The sequence below is a fragment of the Pelodiscus sinensis genome, chromosome 3 (assembly GCF_049634645.1).
Source record: "Pelodiscus sinensis isolate JC-2024 chromosome 3, ASM4963464v1, whole genome shotgun sequence".
Lineage (NCBI taxonomy): Eukaryota > Metazoa > Chordata > Testudines > Trionychidae > Pelodiscus > Pelodiscus sinensis.
This window is the reverse complement of record NC_134713.1, coordinates 180,147,918-180,168,093: the sequence shown is the minus strand read 5'-3', so window position 1 is coordinate 180,168,093 and position 20,176 is coordinate 180,147,918. Positions and strand designations below refer to the sequence as shown.

At 40.5% G+C, this 20,176-nt stretch overlaps 1 protein-coding gene across 5 annotated transcripts in view; it reads left to right on the top strand.

The window, feature by feature from the left end:
• Window positions 1-20,176, top strand: part of PUS10 (pseudouridine synthase 10) — a 67,931-nt gene that overhangs the window by 26,047 nt on the left and 21,708 nt on the right. For all 5 annotated transcript variants that reach the window (XM_006122158.4, XM_006122159.4, XM_006122157.3 and 2 more), the window contains 4 exons: window positions 4,718-4,752; window positions 9,881-9,992; window positions 12,458-12,519; window positions 15,963-16,008. In XM_006122158.4, the coding sequence (XP_006122220.1) occupies window positions 4,718-4,752; window positions 9,881-9,992; window positions 12,458-12,519; window positions 15,963-16,008 (255 nt within the window). The remainder of the gene's footprint in view (window positions 1-4,717; window positions 4,753-9,880; window positions 9,993-12,457; window positions 12,520-15,962; window positions 16,009-20,176) is intronic.

Below are 20,176 nucleotides of genomic sequence, written 5' to 3'. Positions count from 1 at the left end.
GGTAAAGGAAATGAGACAACTACAGAATTGACTTTAGAGTTTCCCTTTTCAAACAAAATTTAAATCAACATCACCATACAAATGCTAGATGCCTTCCCTATGCATTGCTGGCAGGACAAAATTAGCAACCTGAAGGTTCTCCAAAAATCAAATGCCATAGGCATCGAGGCCATGCTGATAAAAGCCCAACTACACTGAGTTTAATACCTAATTAGAATTTCTGAACATTGACTCCCCAGAAAAATTTTCTATGGAGAATTGGCACAAGGACATCAGAATCAAGACTGCCCCAGAAAGTGCTAGAAGGACAGTATCAAGAACAGCAGACACTTTGGTGCAATAAAGCCAGATGATCTTGAGAAGGCTGTGTTAAATAGATAAGCATGGCAGCACACAACACTCAGGCCATGTCTACACTAGGAAAGTGTTTCAAAATTACTAAATTCGACTTAACTCCAGATTTAACAAATTTGAACTAGTGTGTCCACACTACAGGGAAGCCTCAAAATTAGTCCAAGGCAGGCTCTATTAATGTGGACATGCTACCTCGGACTTAGAGCTTAAGGAAAAGCTGGGTAGTAATTAGTGCACATTACTCTAAAGAGTAGTTATTTCAAAATAGTGGCACCAGAGCATCTATACTACTGTTATTTTGAAATAACTATTACTTACTCCTGATAAGAAGCGGGCGTACAGATTTTGAATTCCGTGGCCTGGTATTTTGAAATAATGGGTTTGGTAGTGTGGATGCTCTGTTTATAAATTTGGCTTCAGGGGGATTATTTCGAAATAAAGTCCTAGTATAGACCATGGATCAGAGCTTTACAAGCCTTTGAAGAGGACAGAAATAATTGATTATTAAGTGCCTGGGAAAAGCATCATACTCCTGCTATAGGTACTAATGACTTTGATTGATATGATCTAAAGCAGTGGTTCTTAACCTTACTGCAGCCTGCACCCCTTTGGTTCTCAAAATATGTTCTCGCACTCCTTATTAAAAATCATTGAAGTATGTCAGTTCTTTAAATCTAAGATATATCATAAAAATCTGGCATGTCTCACACCCCCAGAAAGGGCATCTCGCACCCCCAAGGGTGTGTGCACTCCAGGTTAAGAACCACTGTTCTAAAGCATGCGTGTCACACTTTAGACTTCAGAAAACATCATTGTTGAACTGATGGACTGCATACAGATGGACATAAATGATGTGGTGGTTTACCTGTGGTGTAGAAAATGGGATTCACTGTGAATGGGATCATAGACAAAAGTAAAAGTATATTGTGTTAACCAGTTGTTGCAATCTAATAATAATTTACTTTATCTAGTAGAAAGATGTGTCAGGCCAGCAAAAAGGAAATGGTGTTCTAGGGGAACTCCTCTAAGGACACGTCTAAACTACATTCTTCTTTTGAAAAAGGAATGTAAATGAAGCAAATCGAAAGTGCAAATGAAGCGCGGATTTAAACATCCCATGCTTCGTTCGCATATTTGTGTCCGAGCGCTTTTTCGAAAAAGGGGTTTTCAAAAGTGAAAGCGCAATCTAGACGGGGTTCTTAAAAAAAAAAAATCCTCACACCCAACAATCCTTTTTCAAAAGAACTTGTGCTTCTCATTTTTTTGAGGCGCATCATACTCGTGGTCCACTCATTTCATTAGTGGTTGATCTTCTCTTAAAGATGAGAGTGGTCAAGTACCCAGGCTGATTCTTTTATCTCTCTTCTTGATTTTTGATACTGTTGACCAGGAGGCCTCGCTGACTCTGCCTTGGACTGTTTCATAGTTGTTCTAGTCAGACTTGAAGGATGAAGTTTCTGAGCTGGAAAATACCAGTTGGCGGTTTGGGATCATCCTCTTTAAGAAGTGACACACTGATTCAGGGAATGGCTAAATTTTTTTAGTTGGTATATGTAAGTTTGAAGGGGAAGGGAATCTAGGGCTGTAAATATCCGCATCATGCAGAGGCAGTGCAGCTCTCACATATTTTGGGGAGACAATACTTCTTAGTAAGGCGCATCATACTTAGTAAGGCGCACCTTAGTAAGTATTGTGGCAAATCTCTAGCTGTGTAATGAAAGTCCTGCACTTCTGGCGTCCCTCTACACAGCCTCTTCTTTTCCAGAAGCCAGGGTCACAGCCTACTGAGCCATAACCATCATAGGCTAGTCCACAGTTTGGGGTGAAAACCCTTTCATAGTCCTAGTCTCCCCTCTCAGGGGCAGACTCTGTAGTGGCATAGGGAGGTTGGGGGGAACCTGAGTCCGCCCACTATTCCAAGTTCCAGCCCAGGTACCCTAAGGTGCAGCAACAGACAGTCCCTTTACTCCCAGTCTGGAAGCCTTTGCCAGGGTCACTTCCCCAAATGAGCCGTCCTCTGTATCTTTCCTCTGTACCTAAGCATGTCCATCCTGCTCCTCCACAGCACTCTGCCTTGCTCACAGTCCTCAGCTGTCACCCAGTGCACTTTCTGAAAGTCAGCGGTGTGGGGCAGCAGCCAGCGTGTGTAACCACTGAAATGACCTGCTTTTAAGCATCCCTAATCAGAACTAAGCGGTTAACCGGTTAAACATAATGTTTACAGTGAGCCCTCGCTACTTCGCGGTTCGACCATCGCGGATTCACGACTTCGCGGACTTTTTTCCCAGCCTCAGAAACAACGTTTTTCCGCCAGCAAAGGATGGTTCGCGAAGTTTCAGAAACGCTTCGGCCTGAAAAGCGTTTCCCTGCATGGCGAGGCTGCTTCCGCTGACACTACCGCTGCTGAAACTTACGCGAATGAGACATTTAAGAATATTATCACTGAAGGTGGATACAAGCCCGAACAAGTGTTTAATATGTTTTAGTTTAGGGTACTGTAGTACATGCATTAAGTGTTCTGTACATTAAAGGGTGGTTTGTTAACAGTACTACGTAAAGGGAGGGTTTTAAAAGTCTGAATATACATGTTAAATAAATACGTAAATATGGTGTCCCTACTTCGCGGATTTTCAGCTATCGCGGTCGGGTTTGGAACCTATCTACCGCGATAAACGAGGGTTCACTGTAACTGATTAAACGGGATTTTACGTCCCTGGAAAGCAGTGGGATACTCATTCAGAAGCTTGTCTTTTCAGGGCATCTAAGTTTTCAATTGAGATGAGCAAACATTCATTACAGTCAGAAGTCCTGTTGTGTGTTGGCCCCTGTTTCCCAATACTGCTTCTGAAATGGCTTTGCAGACAGCATTTACAACAAAGTCATCTTTCCTTATTTTTCTGTTCAGATCGTATGAATCCAGGTTTACTTTTATGCGCCAACATATATAGCTTTTAGCCATGAGCAAATCCAAACCTACTTTATTCAAGCAGGTTAAAGGTGTTACAGCATCCTCATCACTTCACTGTTTTTATTGAGTTAGTGTTTAATGGTTGAGGGCTTAATGACCTTTTTGTTGCCCATCTAACCTTGGGCTAGAAGGTGAATGCACAGTATTAGGGGGCATGAAAAATGAAGGCTGCCAAAAACTCTCAGTACAGAAAGTCTGTATAATCTCAAAGATTTTACTGCTTTTTATGGCAAATGAAGATTTTTAATTTCAACAGAAGTGTCTGAAATCAGAGAAGGCCAGCCTCTTGCCCTGTATTATACAGCGCACCAAAGTGTGCTAGATTCTTTACGAAAGATGCCTCACAACAAGTAAGGGTGGGAGGGACAAAATAGAGGGCTTTGAGATATCAGGAATAGGATTAAGACATGCACACGTTGGTAGCTGATTATTTTGGTCATCTAAAATGTTAGCGATAAAGATGAAAATTATTAACTTAATTATTGTAGATATTGGGTTAAAGTCAGTTTTCAAACAAGAAGTACATGAGGGTGAAAGGAGTGGCTTGGTAGACTAGCTCAGGAACAGACATAAATTGTTTTATAAAATATCATGGTCAGAGAAAATGGAGAATATCATTAGCGAAACAGTAGAACATTAGATCAACATAGGAATATAATGCTCACTTTCTAGTGTTTCTTCTTTGACTACTAGGCCATTGTGATCTACCTGGATTTTGGTTTTCATGTGTTAGTTCTTCCACTGTCTGACCTGTAATATTGTGTACTTTGTATTCAAGAATTCCAGATTGACTGCCATAAAATCACTTATTTCATTGTTATAAAAAAGCGCTCCTTTTAAAATAATATATTTTGGGTGAAAGATTTTAGAAGTATGTACAGTTTTCATGCATACTTTAATTTAAAAATTGGGATAAAATCTCAAAGCAGCATTTGTTAAAATTCCCCCCATAGATTTCCAGTAGCCATCGTGAAAATTGATCCAACTAAAAAAAAATTACCTTAGCTTCTGAGTGCTTGCCTCAGGGGAGATAAGAGTTCGTTATTGGTTATGTTTTTGGGGACAGTAAGCAGGGGAAAGCTCATACTTAGATAACAGGGACTACTCCTGCAAAGAGGGAATACTGTAAAAAACGATAATCTCTTTTAAAAAATCTGATGATAAACCCATGAGAATGAGGGTTTACCCCTGCTTTATTCTTTCAGTTCCAAAGCAAAATGAAAGTGTTTAATCTCTTAATAGTTATCTGGAAATTCTTGACTTTGCAAACATTAGTTTCCCTTTAGAAAAAAATGGTTTGTAATAACAGCACATCTGATAATTTGATTGAATGTTGTTGAAGCTTGATTTCACTTGCATTTTTTTCTCTTCCTGTTTGTGGCTGCTGGCCTATAGCATGCTGCCTGGCTGCTGGTAAAAGAGGAAATGGGGTGAGTATGTTTTATAGTATTTCTACCAGAGTGTACTGGATTTAGTGAATGAGGAGATATTTCTATAACTTTTTTCAGAGTAAGAGTAATGAGGTACTTCTTAGTTTAGAACTGGCATGTCAAACTTGAAGCCTACTGAGGGTAGCACAAATGAAAACTGATAGCCATAGGCCACCTACGATTCCCAGATTTTGTTGAGCAAAAAAAAAAGGATTTTTAGGTGTCTGGCAGAAGGCACCAGTACCAGAAGCCAGGCAACCCTAAGGCCACCAAAGAAAATGTACTTTGACGGAAACTCATAGTTATTTATTATTATAGATTAGGTTTTAGGTATATTTTATATTATTACAATAATTTGAGGTGTAAAATTATTTGCTTATATTAAATAATTTAAAAATTAATTTTACATATTTTTTTAATTTCAATATAAATTTAAGGTACTTTTATATTTGAATATGACACACAACTTGTTTTGTTGAAATAAAAACAAGTATAGATCATGATTAATCAAATAAAACAGGCTTATTTGAAAATTTCAGATACTTTGTAAGTTTGAGATTTTGCATAAAGAAATAATTATTCATGCAATTGCAAAAAATTCACATTTATTGATATAAAATTAATATACATCTTGTGATTTTATTTGGGAATAAATAAATAACAAAATATTAACAAAATAACCCCTTCTTCTCCCACAGAGCTAGGCACTTCCATACCCCCCATTCTAACCCAATCTCCCTCCGTTCCCCCAGAGCCAGTTCCCCCCCAACATAATGCCTGGGTCCTGGAGTTGACGTTGCTGCCTGAGGCGCTGGGGCAGTGTGAGCACAGTGGCCAGCTGTGAGCACCTGCTGCAGCGCCCAGTGCTGAGTGGACCAGCTGGCCATGAGCGTGTGCGTAGAGCAGCCCGGCTGGCTGAGAGTGCCTCCTGGAGAACCCAGCACAGAGCACCCAGCCGGCCGTGAGCGCGTGTATAGAGTGGCCTGGCCAGCTGTGAGTGCCTGCTGGAGATCCTAGTGCAGAGCGCCAGCCGGCTGTGAGCACGTGCACAGAGCGGCCTGACCAGCCGTGAGCAGGCACTCGGCCATGTGCTCCCAGTGGCCAGTGGGCCGCACTTCATTCTTTTATAAAAATGTTCTGGTGGTCCACAAAAAATTTAGATCAGGCCGCATGTGGACCTCCAAATGCCAGTTTGACATGCCTGGTTTAGAATATTGGGCCACTGATACAGAGAAATTTATGAGCAAATGATTAATATTGTATTTCTCATGTGTATAAAAACAAAGGGATTCACTTGACAGGCGCTTTAACAGAGAGAAAGCACCCTTGCTAGAAACAGCTGCAATCTTTCTGGGGCTGTGCTCCAAGATTCTCCCTCCTCCATGGTCCCCGATACTTAGGAGTACTCAAAATTAACACAAAGCCAGGGAGTAAATTATCTGATGTTGTAAACAAGGATATTCAACTGTTTCATTTGCTTTCATCCTTTTGTTGGCAAGCACCCTTCAGCATCCTGGTACTTGAGCAACAGAGCAAGCAAGTAGTTGCTTTTGCAAGTTTGATATGAAGGCTACTACTTAGATGGATGCCAAGCATTTGCAAAAGGTTATCGTTTCAGCTTTGGCATGTGCACATCCTGTATTTGCCCCTAAATTGGATGTATCTAGTTCAGTATTTTCATTTTGATTGCAGCATCTCTAGCACAATGCTTCTGAGTTGGGTTGTGGGCTATTCATTCAATGTAGTGTTTTGAAATTAATGTGTGCTGCACTGGAGCTCCAGGACTACATGGGTAGCTGCACATGCTGTGGATTCCTTCCCCCCTGAGCTACTGTTGCTCCCAGCCCCGCTGGGCAGCCACATGCGAGGTCTCCCAACCCCTCGAGGCAGCCCCACTACCACGGCTGGGTCGCCCCGCCATGAGCTCGCTGTGCCAGACCAGAGAATCCCAGTTAAAAGAGTTTCAACCCATAGTGCTCATGAAAATCACCAAAATGGCATCACTGGAATCCGACGTTCTCAGTCTGTCAAGTAGATAGAGTGATGGTACATTCATAATAGGCTAACCGAGCCTTTCACTTTGTCACCACTTCAGATCCAGCTCAGATCAGTAGTGGCCAAAACTATCACCATTAGCTTATGGCAAAGAACCAATAGTTGGTTTGGTTCCCAGTAGACTGACTCCACCACCACATTTGATTAAGTAGCTGAGGATTGAACTGTCAGAGACTGACGTATCTGTTCCTCTTTCTAGAGAAGAGCAGAAACAGCTTCGTGTGACTGTGAAGGGAAGCATGCACAGTTGTCTATCCTATACCCGTTCTGTGACTAAATCGAAGTAATTTCACCTCCAAGCCTCTTGTTCCAGAACTTTTTGCAAGCACTAAATTTTCTTTAAAAGGAGTATAGCACAAGCAGTTAAAGCTTTCCTTCACAGCCTTGCTGCTGTGTCTTAGGGTTTATCTACATGGGAAGTTATTCTAGAATAACTACTCTTGATTAACTCCATGTGTGGATGTTTTAATTCTGGAATATGAGTGCCCTCCATGTCCAGAATGAACTAAACTAATTTGACACTTTTATTCCAGAGGAAGAACAACCACATATGGAATGATCAAGAATAGTTATTCTGGTGCAGCTCTCTATGTAGACAGGCCCTTAGACTGCCAACCAAAGTACCAAAGAATATAATGTTTTAATAACACTCGGTAACTACAGACAGGACTAAGTCCATTAATTCATTTAATATCAACCATTGTATTACTATGAGATGGTAATGTCTTTGTTGCTGTTCACCTGAGTAAGGAGAGGTTATAAACTAGTCATTTGGAATAAAAGTTTGGTATTTCTTGAGGAATCCACAAGTCCTGCATTTCCCAGCAATCTCAATTTTTGAAGTTAGTTTAAGTTAGTGCACACTTAGTTTGAAGGTACACAATTTCATTTGTGTTTTCATGATTGCTCCATTTAATTTTTAGTATTGTGAAAAGTACTAACAAAATTATAATGTGGCTTTTCATATACTTTGTGTCAATATACAATTTTTAATTGTACAGTTCTCAAGAACATAGGGTTTAAGTTAATGGATTTATCTTCAATGACTAGCTGATTCACAGTGTTTTCTAGAACATGGTGAAAAAATTATGATTAACAGGTATAGTTTGATACTGATTAGTTGCATTCTGATAGACTGATGAATAAGTCTACCCATTGGATGAGACGCTGGTTCTAAATGTTCTAAAATTCTCTCAATAATGTAACTACATGGGGACATGAACAAATTATACTAATAGCTAAAGTATCTTCAGTAAGTTAATAATATCTGATAATTTGGGGAAAAGTCTTTTGAATGTGATAAGGATCACATTAATTGTGAATAAATTTATAAGATAATTGAGTTATCTCCAGCAAAGTATTGTTAAGTGAACAGGGTACAAAAACTATGGATGCAGTTGTACTAGCTATTAAAATATCTAACCAGAAATTCTAATGCAATGATTAGGTTAGTTTTGAGACCTTTTGAGATATTGGCAATATAGGAACTCTGAATTAGAGGTGAAAAATCAATTTCTATCCTACTTTAATGCTGGCTTTAAAAGTAAGTTATTAATCTTTAAAAGCATCCTTTTATTGTTAAATCAGAATTAGAGAAGCTTTCACAGTGAGCTCCTATAAGGAAGGGATGGGTTTTTAGCAAATTGTCCTGTCATTTGTGCTAGGGGAATGCTGTTTTTATTTTTTAATGACATGTGCTACTTGTGTGGGAAGGGTTTCTCCCTATATAAGCTTTCGGATTGTTGGTCTGAAAAAAGCATGCCTAGTTTTCTCTTAATATTTTTGCCATTTTTGTTTAAGTACACTTTCTGCTGCCCTTAATTATTTGGGTGGGTGATTCTCCTGCTCTTAGACTAGTCCTGGGACTATATTACCTCAGGGTATGTCTACACTACCCCGCTAGTTCGAACTAGCGGGGTAATGTATGCATACCGCACTTGCTAATGAAGCCCGGGATTTGAATTTCCCGGGCTTCATTAGCATAAGCGGGGAGCCGCCATTTTTAAATCCCCGCTGCTTCGAACCCCGTGTAGCGCGGCTACACGGGGCTCGAACTAGGTAGTTCGGACTAGGGTCCTATTCCGAACTACCGTTACTCCTCGTGAAACGAGGAGTACCGGTAGTTCGGAATAGGCACCCTAGTCCGAACTACCTAGTTCGAGCCCCGTGTAGCCGCGCTACACGGGGTTCGAAGCAGCGGGGATTTAAAAATGGCGGCTCCCCGCTTATGCTAATGAAGCCCGGGAAATTCAAATCCCGGGCTTCATTAGCAAGTGCGGTATGCATACATTACCCTCCTAGTTCGAACTAGGAGGGTAGTGTAGACATACCCTCACATACTGTGTGCTCATTGCAGCATATTTGACTAAGTTTGGCACCTTCAGTTCTTTCCAGTAGGAGTTTGTGACCAGGAACTAGATGGCTTTCTTAAATCAAAGTATTATTTAATTTTAACAGCAGGAATAAAGCATAATAAGAGGGGAAAAAATTAAAACAACTAAAGGTCACGTCTACTCTCATTTCTTTTATGTCATTCCTCACATTCTACCTTTCATAATGGGAGTCTAGGAAGGACTCTTCAGCCAGGTCCATGTGAGAGAATCTGTTGCCCCAATCTGTTGCTTCTACCTTTCAAAGTGCCAGCACCACACACAGCTTGGTGCGGGCTCCATGCAGCACTGCCGCTTTGAAGTACCCCATCTCACCCTCCCCTTTGCTACCTCTATTTGATAGAGGCAGCAGGGGGTGGGGAATCGATTAGTCATCTTGACTATCTGATAAGCAAATGTTTATCGGATAGCTGACTAGTCCGTAACATCTTTAATATAGACATAGTAAATGTCCCTTACCATAAACTTGTCTGATTATTGTATTAATAAATTATTTCAGAGCAGCCCCGTGTCCTTCACACCATGTTCTGTACACTTTATAGTTTTCTCCTGTTTATACTGAAATTTTATATGATAATAAAAATAATTTTATATGACTGGTCATTTATTTTTAGCATAAAATGTCAGAGATATGATTGTTTGACTCATGTACAAGTTTTCATTGTTTATTTTTTATGATTCAGAAAACAGGGCCTGTCTCTGGCAAAAGAGGATATTGTTCAGCTGAAAGATGCATACAAGTGGATTATTCATCCTTTGTTCTCGGAGGAGTTAGGTGTTCCTGTTGATGGCAAGGTGTTGTATGAGTAATAAAGTTGTTTTTCCTGCATTTAGATAGCTTACTCATAACATTAATAGTTTCTAATTAGAGAAGTCTTTCACTGGTTTTGTCTAGGAAAAAAAAGTGTGCTTTTTTACCTCAAGATAGCTATCTAAAGTAAATCCTAGAGTAAACAAGGCAAAAGGTAGTTTTTATGCAAATTAGCAGGTAGAGTGAAAGAATAGGAGTATTTTCTTACTCATGGCATATAGACATAAACTTCTTTAAACTTTAAAGATAGCAAGAGACCTTTTAGAGCCCATAAACAGAGTCCCTATAGTCATAAGTGTACCATTAAAATATGTTATCTAAGGCCTTGTCTGCCTTACACAGTTCTAACTTAAAATACAACAAGTAGTCTGGTAGCACTTTAACAAAACATGTAGATGGTATCATGAGCTTTCCTGGCACAGCCCATTTCTTCAGATGACCAGAGTGTTAGATGTCCAGAACTAAAATAAATAGGGAAGAAAGGGGGTTAGGAAGAAGGAAAAAAATAGGGAGTGTGGGGGAGGGGGACAAGAAGAGGCAGTGGGTATAAAAATATCAAGGGGAAAGCTGAGCTGGAATGTAACAGGACAAACAAATAGTCTGTACAAGTGTATACATATCAGTGCTCCTCTTGCCAATGTAAACTCCCCTGCTATGGCAACAAAATAAAAATCCCTTGATGAGAGGTATAGTGCTTTTCACAGCAAAGTTAGATCAGTGCAGTAACACTGTAGATATTGCCCTTGCTTATGTTACTATAAATAGCCTCCAGGAGGTGCCCACAATGCCCATCATGACTGCTCAGATCAGCAGTTTGAACTCCACTGCCCTGCAGCCAAGTACATAGGCATCCACACCTTTAAAGAAACAGGAGTTTTTGAAATTCTACTCGTTTATTCAGTTTGGAGAGCTCAAATTGCACTTTTCCTGCTGACTCTCTGGCAGCTCCATGCAGATACACTGGAGTTGATGGATTTGCTGGTTCTATGGAGCCTGTTCCAGCCATCAGAACTTTGATACCTGCAGGAAGATTTTTCATGGCATGTTGGAGAAGGGTTACAAACAGGTCATGTATCAGTGTTGTTCAAAGATCGAAGAGCTGAGGCTGACATACTAGAAGGCAAGGGTATCAAACTGTTGGTCTGGTCCTGCACCAAAGACCTGCCATTTCTATACAGAAGTGTATGCTGCCTTCAGCAGTGACCCCTTCTCCATTGCCAAGAGCCTGGTGGATACTTCATGGGAGCTGGAGACAGAGAGTACTCCAGAGTTCCTAGTTCTGTTGTAAATCCACTAAACCACATGGTCTTTTATGGCTTAAAGGCATCCAGTCATCCTGTAATGAACTGCTCAGAAGGTTTACTTGTCTGTTTTTTCCCCCCATGGTTTGCTAGGCGTAGTGACCATAATAGATAGGGTTGGCAGAATTTGGTGTGTTAAATATAATTTTGGCTGATAATATTAGTGCTTATTTTAAGCATTTTTAAGCAGTTTAATTTTTTACATTTGCAGGAAATTATGGAAGAGGTCAGACAGCGGAAAGATCAGACTATTATTTAATGGCTGACTAAAAAAAACTTAAGCTTTGGAACTGTTAGAACACAAAATGTCAACATCACATGTCAAAATATGCAAATTTAATATCCTAAACTAATATATTCTCAAGCATCATTTTGCTCATTTTACCTATTTGTACATTTCTGTTACTGATGGAAATAGTTTTTGCATTCATTTGTGTATGTACAAATGAAATCAGTGTCTTACTGACATTTACCAATGAAAGAGCTAATCCTTTAAAGCCTTTTTAGGCTTTGGGATGTTATTCTCTCTCTGTGCTAGTTGTACAGAATGGAGCTGATATCCATTATATGACTTGCATCATATAAAATAGTTTGTAAAGTTCTTTGAGACGATTGAGCGCTATATAAGTTTTATGATACAGATTGAACCTTTCTCTAGTCCGGACTGTCAAGACCTGACTGGTGCGGAACCAGAGAAGTTGCCAAAGCACAGGATGTCAATATTGTCTAGCAGCATTACCAACACTTTCACTGCTTACTGGGCTCTTAGAAGACATTTGGGGTAAATTGGAGCTAAATAACAGCACAGAACACTGAAAGCCAAGACTAGTGGCTGTAAACAAACCTTACAGGACTGCTGGAAGCTTGGCTGCACCCATGATAAGTGGATATCTGGCTAACTAAAATCATGCTGGACCATGGATGTTGCCTTACTAGAGAGGTTCAACCTGTACATTGCTGAAATGGCTTCTCGGTAACTCATTTAAAAGTTGTCCCATTTATGCAGCAATTCCATCTTTTTCTTCTCCTTCACTGTTTTCTTGTAATGAATGTATCAATGAGGATCCTTGAAACACTTGTTACACATGTGGTTAATAAATTGCTAGCACTTAGTAAAAGAAAACTGTTACTGTTCTTTTATGTCTTAGAGCTTGTTCGAAGTGAGTGTGGTCTTTGCTCACCCGGAAACTGATGAGGATTGCCATTTCCTGTAAGTTGCAATACAAACAGCAAGATCTTTATCTTCATATTGTGCAACATTGTTCATTTGTCTGTAGCAAGTGCTGTGTTTCCAGTATTTGTGATTTAGCGTTGGATCTAAATTCAGATCCCAAATCCCGGTTCCTTTTTGCAGTTTAAATCTAAGGTCTCTCTAAGGGGTCAATCTGCACACCAAATCCAAACAGCCTAAACTTTTGAAATGTTTGGATGTGGTTTGTCAACCTTAATGTCTGTTAGTATGTGGATCTTGAATTTTGATTTCACCCATTGCTGTCAGGGCAGGCATTTGATTTAGGTCCATTTGTACTGTTAATATTAAAGTAATTGATAAGTTTACATGGTTTGTGAAGTACTTTTGATAATTTGTAAACATAAACTGATGGGTTTTTAACATATATAATGCTGAAATGTTTTGTTTGTTTTGGGGATTTGGATATGTAGGGAGGGATCAGAAGTGAGTTAGTTTCACTTAAAAACAAGACTTTAAAAAAAGCCACGGAACATCTACATAATTACTTTTGGCCTTGCTCTTCAGAGTAGCTGCCATAGAAATCCTTTTCCGACTTGCAAAGAAATCCAGTGTTTCTGGAACTCTGGATACTATCTAGTCATATCCCTTAATAGCTAAAGGAAGCATGTTCTAAGAAAATGGTGTTCCTGCTTTTTTTTCCCCAAAAGCTAGTGCTTCAGGCAGCTTGGCAGGACATGCCCCTAGTAGGTGTTAAATCAGCACATGAAAGAGCCTTCCCATACAACTTCTCTGATCAGGATACTGACAGTTGGAAGCTGCTGTCCTCAAGATCAGAAACTAGAGCATGTCTCTGGCCTTTCAGATCTGGTTCCATCTGGTTCTGCCCCAATTGGCTGTCACTTTCTCTTCCAAGTGCATAATTTGTCACTTTATTGCAGCCCACTAGCTGTACCCTTCCCACATCTCTCTTACAAGAGAGAGGGTTGCCAGGTGTCTGGTTATGAACCTGATAGTCCGGTATTTGAGTTTTCTGTCTGGGAAACAAATTTATAAAATACCGGACGTATAAATGTCTGGTATTTTCTAATTATGTTTTATTATTATCATGAGTATCAGTATGTAGTTGCGTACTGCCTGGCTGGTAGACGCGCTCATGCTGTGTGAGCATGTCTACCAGCCAGGCAGTACGCAACTACACAGTAGAGAGGAGGAGGGTGGGGGCGGGATGGAATCCCTGGGGCTGGACTCACCCGTGCGCCCCGCTGGGACCATTCATGGGATGGGCAGCACCCCAGGATCTGTATGCGCCTGGGCCAGCCACGCTCCCTGCCAGCCGGTTCCCCTCTGGCCAGCCCTGCTTCCCTCAACCCCTTCCCGGCCAGCCCTGCTTCCCGCCAGCCAGTTCCTTCCCCCATATCCCCTGGCCAGCCTGGCTCCTCCGGACCCCCTGCCAGCCAGCCCTGTTCTCGGCCGGTTCTCCCCCCCCCACCCCCAGCCAACCCCACTCCCCCCAATCCCCTCCCAGCCAGCCCTGCTGGCCATATCTTCCCTTCTCCCCTCCCCACCATGATCTTCTCTGGCCAGCCCCACTCCCTCTGACCTCTTCCCAGCCAGCCCCGCTCCCCACTCGCATCTGAGATCAAGTCTGTCCAGTATTTTTTTGAAATCATCTGGTAACCTACAAGAGTGTCTTCTCTTACTGAGAGAATTTCACATTAGAAAATGACCCGGGGGATCAGGGAAGAATCAACGTTCCTTTATTTGCCTCCCTGGTCAGCTTTCTGTGATCTGGAGGGGAAGCCCACAATTCTAACTGATGGCAAATGGAGTCCTGCTGGCAAAACAGTGCTGTGGTACACTCCAGGCCTTGTATTTCGTTGTCCTTATTTACCCCCCACAACCCTACCTCTTCATCCCCAGTCTTCTTGTTCCCTTTTCCTGTTTTCTGTCCTCCCATCTTACTTGCTCTGTGTGTTGGTCAACCTTTTGAAAATGTTTGTACAGGACAAGTTAGCAGCCTAGCAGGATAATGTAGTTGGGGAGAGGAGACGGGGGGAGAAAGCAACTTTGAGATCTTTATTCCCAAATTTCATCCAGCACCACAAAGGGTTTTGGTTCAGGAAGGAGACCCCTCAATTTGCTTTCTCAGTGCAGCTAGGTTGGAGAGCTGTGGTTGAGACATGTAGATAATACAATATGGTGTGCTATGGCCAGTAACCCAGAGAACTTTCTCAAGTGATAATTCTCCTTATGCAAGTGTTCTCAGACAGAGGGCTGTGTCTGGGGAGGGCTCTATGCTAATGTATTTCAGATTATTTCTAATATGACTGTGGTAAAATGTGATGCCTTACTTATCAGGGTTTAAAACTGATAGTGAATTTTTTGGTGTGATGAGAAAGTAGGTTCTTGTTTGAGCATGGAATGGTCCTTCAACGCCCCGTGGCCTTTGGTCACATGCTGAGTCCCCTAAACAGGCTCTTTGTCTCAGTTTCAGTAATAGAGAACATGGTAAAATATGGGTTTGGATTTTTGAGCTGTCCGAATGGACACACCCTTTAGAGAAGTGTTTTAGAAACAGCCATTACTGTCTCTTCTGTCCCCTCTCATCCTGCTGCTGTGTAAACACCTGCAGAAGGTGTGTGAGTGTTCGGTTTTGTGTGTCATGCTCTGTGGTTTGGAGTGAAACATTCAACTTGTTTTTGTTAACTTGTACTTGGAAACTAAATGATTATTTAAATTCTGGAAAAAGGAAACTAGTGTGCTTTGTTATCTCCCACAAATAGCCTGTGTAGGAAGTCACAGGGGATCTGCTGTTACAACCAGTTTTGTTTTACCCTAAAGTAGTCTTAGATATGCTAGTTTCCTTTTAGGAGTGTTAGAAAGAATTTCAACAATCTCATCTGGCCTGTTGTTATCTTTCTGACCATAGACTGGGGTTTTTTTCCTGTTCAGTAATAGCATTCAGAGGTGTATAGGGACACCACTAATCAATATGTCACATTTTAAGCCATGATCCATGAGTTAGTAACAGGAAAAGGACCAATAGAGAGTTAGGGAAGTCAGTTCATCTTGCAAAGGTGCAAAATATTGTCAGTCGTCTTTGTTGGTGGTCTCACAAGAAAGGTCAAAAGAGACTGAACTCCCCACCCACTTGCTTATTTCAACGCTAAACTGGGTGACATGGTTAGGAGTCAAAATGGGAGAGGTTTGCACAACCACTACGTGTTATATATGCTCCATGGATAATAAGAGTTTAGTCTATGTAGATCAAATAGACTGGCACCTTCTGCCTTCAATTTAAGACTGAAAAATCTTAACTTCATCCCACAGTTGGAGAGTTTATAGAGACACAAAGTGTGAGGCATTGCAGCTCAAAAATTAGGTCTGGTACCTGGGTATCTTCATTTTGATAAGTCATTTATTTAAGTAATTATATCAATTAAATTTCTGTTTCTTTTTAGAGCCACAGTATGTCCAGACTGTTTCAAGCCAGCAAAAAATAAACAGGTAAGAATCCCATAACTGTCATCAGCATCATACTTCAGGGATCAGAATTCTCATGTCAGTTGTTAAAATAAAGGAAGGTTTCTTGAAATTCAGTCATTACTTTAATGCCTATTCCCCCCCTACTTCTGAAAGGCTCTCTAGTGGTTTCAGATGCTGTCTTTTATTCATTCACCTCTCATCATCTCTTCTATTTAGGATGGCCAAGGACTCCATTCCCAGACCTTCAGCAAGAGAGCTATCATTTAAAAAAACATTTCCAATATTACAGAAATGTACTTTGGATACCTTAAAAAAGTCAGTGTAACCGAAGCATTACTTAGTGTCTATCAGGGATGTGGCTAAAATCAGGCTAAAAAAAGAGAATCTAGCCTTAACAAAAGGGGAAAGATCATTTGGTTCTAGAGCATTTTCCTCTGGTCATTATTCCTAATGAAACAAAACATAAGCAGAGCAGTTTTCTTTCATTTAATCCAACTGGTGAAAGAAATAATAAGAGATCTTACCATGGTTGCAGTCTCTGAGAACTGGTATAGTCCTAAATACAAGAGAGGCAAATAATTCTTCAGATTTTCCTTTCTTCCCTAGCCAAAGTCTGGATCAGGAACCTTGTGGGTTAGGAGAAGACTAGACTGCTTCCTTTTTATGCTCTCTTCTTTATAGAAGGCACAGTTCTCAAATCTGCCTCCTAGCAGTTTAACGAGCCATAGCTGCCAGGTTTTCTCTTCAGGTTTGGCAGCTCAGAAGTCTCTCAGGACAAGCTTTTTCCTTAATGCACAGAGAAGGCATTTAATGCCTTACTCTTTTACAGAGATGAGGTATGCATTTTACTTGTCCCTCAGAAATGAAATCCTCAGATGAAATGTCACTTTCTTAATGAAAAATGTTGATTTCATCTCCTTGTGTCATAATTATTCAGTAAAGTTTTGTGGTCTTTAGCATTATTGACTTGTCACAACTTCTTCTGCTCCTGTTGTCTATGTCACAAGGGTGGGCTTTAGTCCAACCATGAATTCAGGTCTTTCATATACACAGTATAATGCTCTCTTTAGGATACAGCCCAAGTTAAATGTGCTTTGTGCTTCATAGCAGAGCTGCTTCCAGTCTAATACAAGATCACAAGGGCTGCACTAGCACTCACAACTGTTGCACACCACCCAACAAAGGCAATAGCCACTGAATCCACCTTTCCTCAGCCCAGTCTTAAACTCATCCCTAGAATGGCGTGAAAGTAGCACCCATGAAGCACCAGGAAGGCAGATCCTGTGTGGGCTTTCCATCTCCTCCTCCTCTTCTCCTCCTGCCGTACAGTGAAGCACACAGATTCCACTGTGTTCTCACGGCTCTGTGTCTGCAGGGAGCAGGACCTGCCTTTTGTGCCAAAGATGCAACATAGCCAAATATTATTTAAGAGATGCAAGAATTGGCATCTGTCTGTGTAACTGTACATTCTATGAGAAGCCTTAAACATTCCTCTGTAAAAGTCACTTGCATGTGAGGAGCTGAGCTATTGCAAGTGGATGAAAGTAATTTTTAGAGCAGGGCAAAAATGTTCTGTTCAGACTTTTTTTAATGTAAAAAGGCTTTTCAATTAAATGGATATTTTTACCAAAAACTTAGATTTTTCAGCAACTGAAAACTACAATACATTCATTTTATTAGACTTAAAAAATGAAAAAAAAAATTTGAAAAAAATTGAAGAGTATTTGGTTTTAAAAAAAAAAAAATCAGAGGAAAAAATATTCACCAAACCATCTCTGGTGGTAACACAATGCAGGAAACTGAATGAGACTACTTGAACTGAAAATATTTTTAAAATACCACCCAAAAGGATTTTGCTAAGAGCCTGTATATCTTTGAGATAGGAAATACAGGCAGTCCCTGGGTTACATGGATCCGACTTACATCGGATCCCTACTTACAAACGGGGTGAGGTAACCCCGCACTAGCTGCTTGCCCCCAGCAGACCAGGGAGACGCGAAGCTAGCGCTCCCCCCAGCATACCAGGGAGACGCGGAGCGGCTTTTCTCAGTAGACACCTCAGCTTGAGAATAAAGGACTGAGGGAAGTGAGGTGTGGGAGAATAAAACTGAGCTCTGGAGAAATGTTTGGCTAGAGTTTCTCCTACAATATGTACCAGTTCCGACTTACATACAAATTCAACTTAAGAACAAACCTACAGTCCCTATCTTGTACGTAACCCGGGGACTGCCTGTAACAAAGAAACTCATTATCCAATTATTACAATAACTTACCTGAATCCCTATAGGCCAGCTGCATATTCTACCTTACTAGTCCTGAGTAGTTGTGACATCCCAAAATGACGCATTCTGGCTATTACAGTGTAGCTGACAGCATGACTTGGAAGGCACCTAGAAGCAGAGGGAAAATTTCGTTTTTAGATAAGTGTATGTCTGACCAAGCCTAGATACCATGGAGATCGGCAAATTGAAAGTACATAGGCAGATGACTATTTTGCACCCAGAGAGAGGGAGATTAAGCGTACGTTTCTGAAGTAAATTAACTTTGCCCAGTTTTATTTGTTCATTACCTATAACTGCATGCTTTTACAAAATATAGTAAGATGTCTCCCTTGTTGTTTCAAAATAAGAAGAGTTATTCTGAAATAGCCCGGGTCTATGGTAGGGAGTTAAGTGATTTATCCAAGATCAGATAGGAAGCCTTTGTCAGAGCAGGGAATTGAACCCAGACTTGCACCTTCCCTGCTTGATATTTGTCTTTCCTACCGGATCTGTGTGCACAAATCCCCAGCGAGCACATGTGCGTGGTGAATGAGTCACCTATCTTGCCTTGTGCTTTACTCACCTGATGGTGTTCAGAGCAGGCACCCAAGAATATCACTTCAGTGATAATAGATCCAAGTGGAGTTCTGTTTTAAAAAACATTTAAACTAAAGAATATGTCTTAGTCATGTACTTCAATGGCAAGTTATGATATTTTTCCTTAGAAGATCATAAGTGTTTCAGGGCTTGTTTTCTCTCTCAACAGTCATTTTCTTCATGGAAAATCCGAGACGTACATTAGACCAATCATATTTAGTCTTCAATACATAACATCACTTTCTGCCATCCATTTCAACAGTACATAATGATCTATAACATTTGTTGTTGTTATATGTTCATTGGAACCAAGATTTAAAAAAACTAGAAAATAGACTTCATAGTCCAGATATAGGAGCCTAAATTTGTTGCCTTATTTACAGAAGTGTTGAGCATCCAGCAGTTTCCAGTGAGATGCCTGGAGGTAGGGGGTCCTTTTGAAACCTTATTAATTTAGGTGCCTAAATATGGCCTTACAAGTTTAATATTAGGCTTCTGCTTTTGAAAATCATGGCCTGAATCCTCAAGTCTCACTGACCTTTTGTTTGTCTTCTACATATTTTTTCTTATACTCTTGAATGAAGAAGATTGTTAGAGATGTTATCTGGCTGCTTCTTCAGTGATTGTGTGTCCTTGAACCATTGAAGGATCTGGGATGGGATTTTTCAAAAGCATCTAAATAACTTAAGATAGGAAATCTTGAAAGTCAGTGAGATTTGTGCTTCTAGTCTCTTAGGCACTTTTGAAACCAGCATGTAAATATTTTTTGGAAAAAGTTATGCTTTGTTGTGAACCTATTTGTGGTGCAAAACATATTTTGTAGTGATATTTTCCATGCCATCTCTTCCAAACACCAGTATTTCAACTCAGGATGTTGGACATAAAACATAGAATGAGAGAGGATGAGTGTCTTTTTTAATCTCTTCTAGAATCAGACATGGGGTAAAAGAAGAGCCTAAGTCCCATTGATTTTAATATGAGTTTTCAGTGCTTTCTTACACATCTCTCTATATATAACATTTTTTTTCCTGCTGTGTGATCGACTGACATAATCAGCCTCTGGCAAAAGTGGCCAGAGAGCAAGTAGCGAGCAGTTGGAGCAGCCTCCTAGTACACTTTAAAAATGTTTAGGCCTCAGTCTTGCAGAGACCAGTGTTGAGTAACTTTACATATGCAAGTCAAGTTATTTATGTGTGTAAATATCGGCAAGATCAGGGAATACATCAGGGAATGTGTGTTAAAGAGCTAAGATCATGATTAGAAGTATGTGAGCACATGTTGAAAATATTGGAAACACTTTCAGTCCTAGGAAAATGTGATACTTAAGCTTC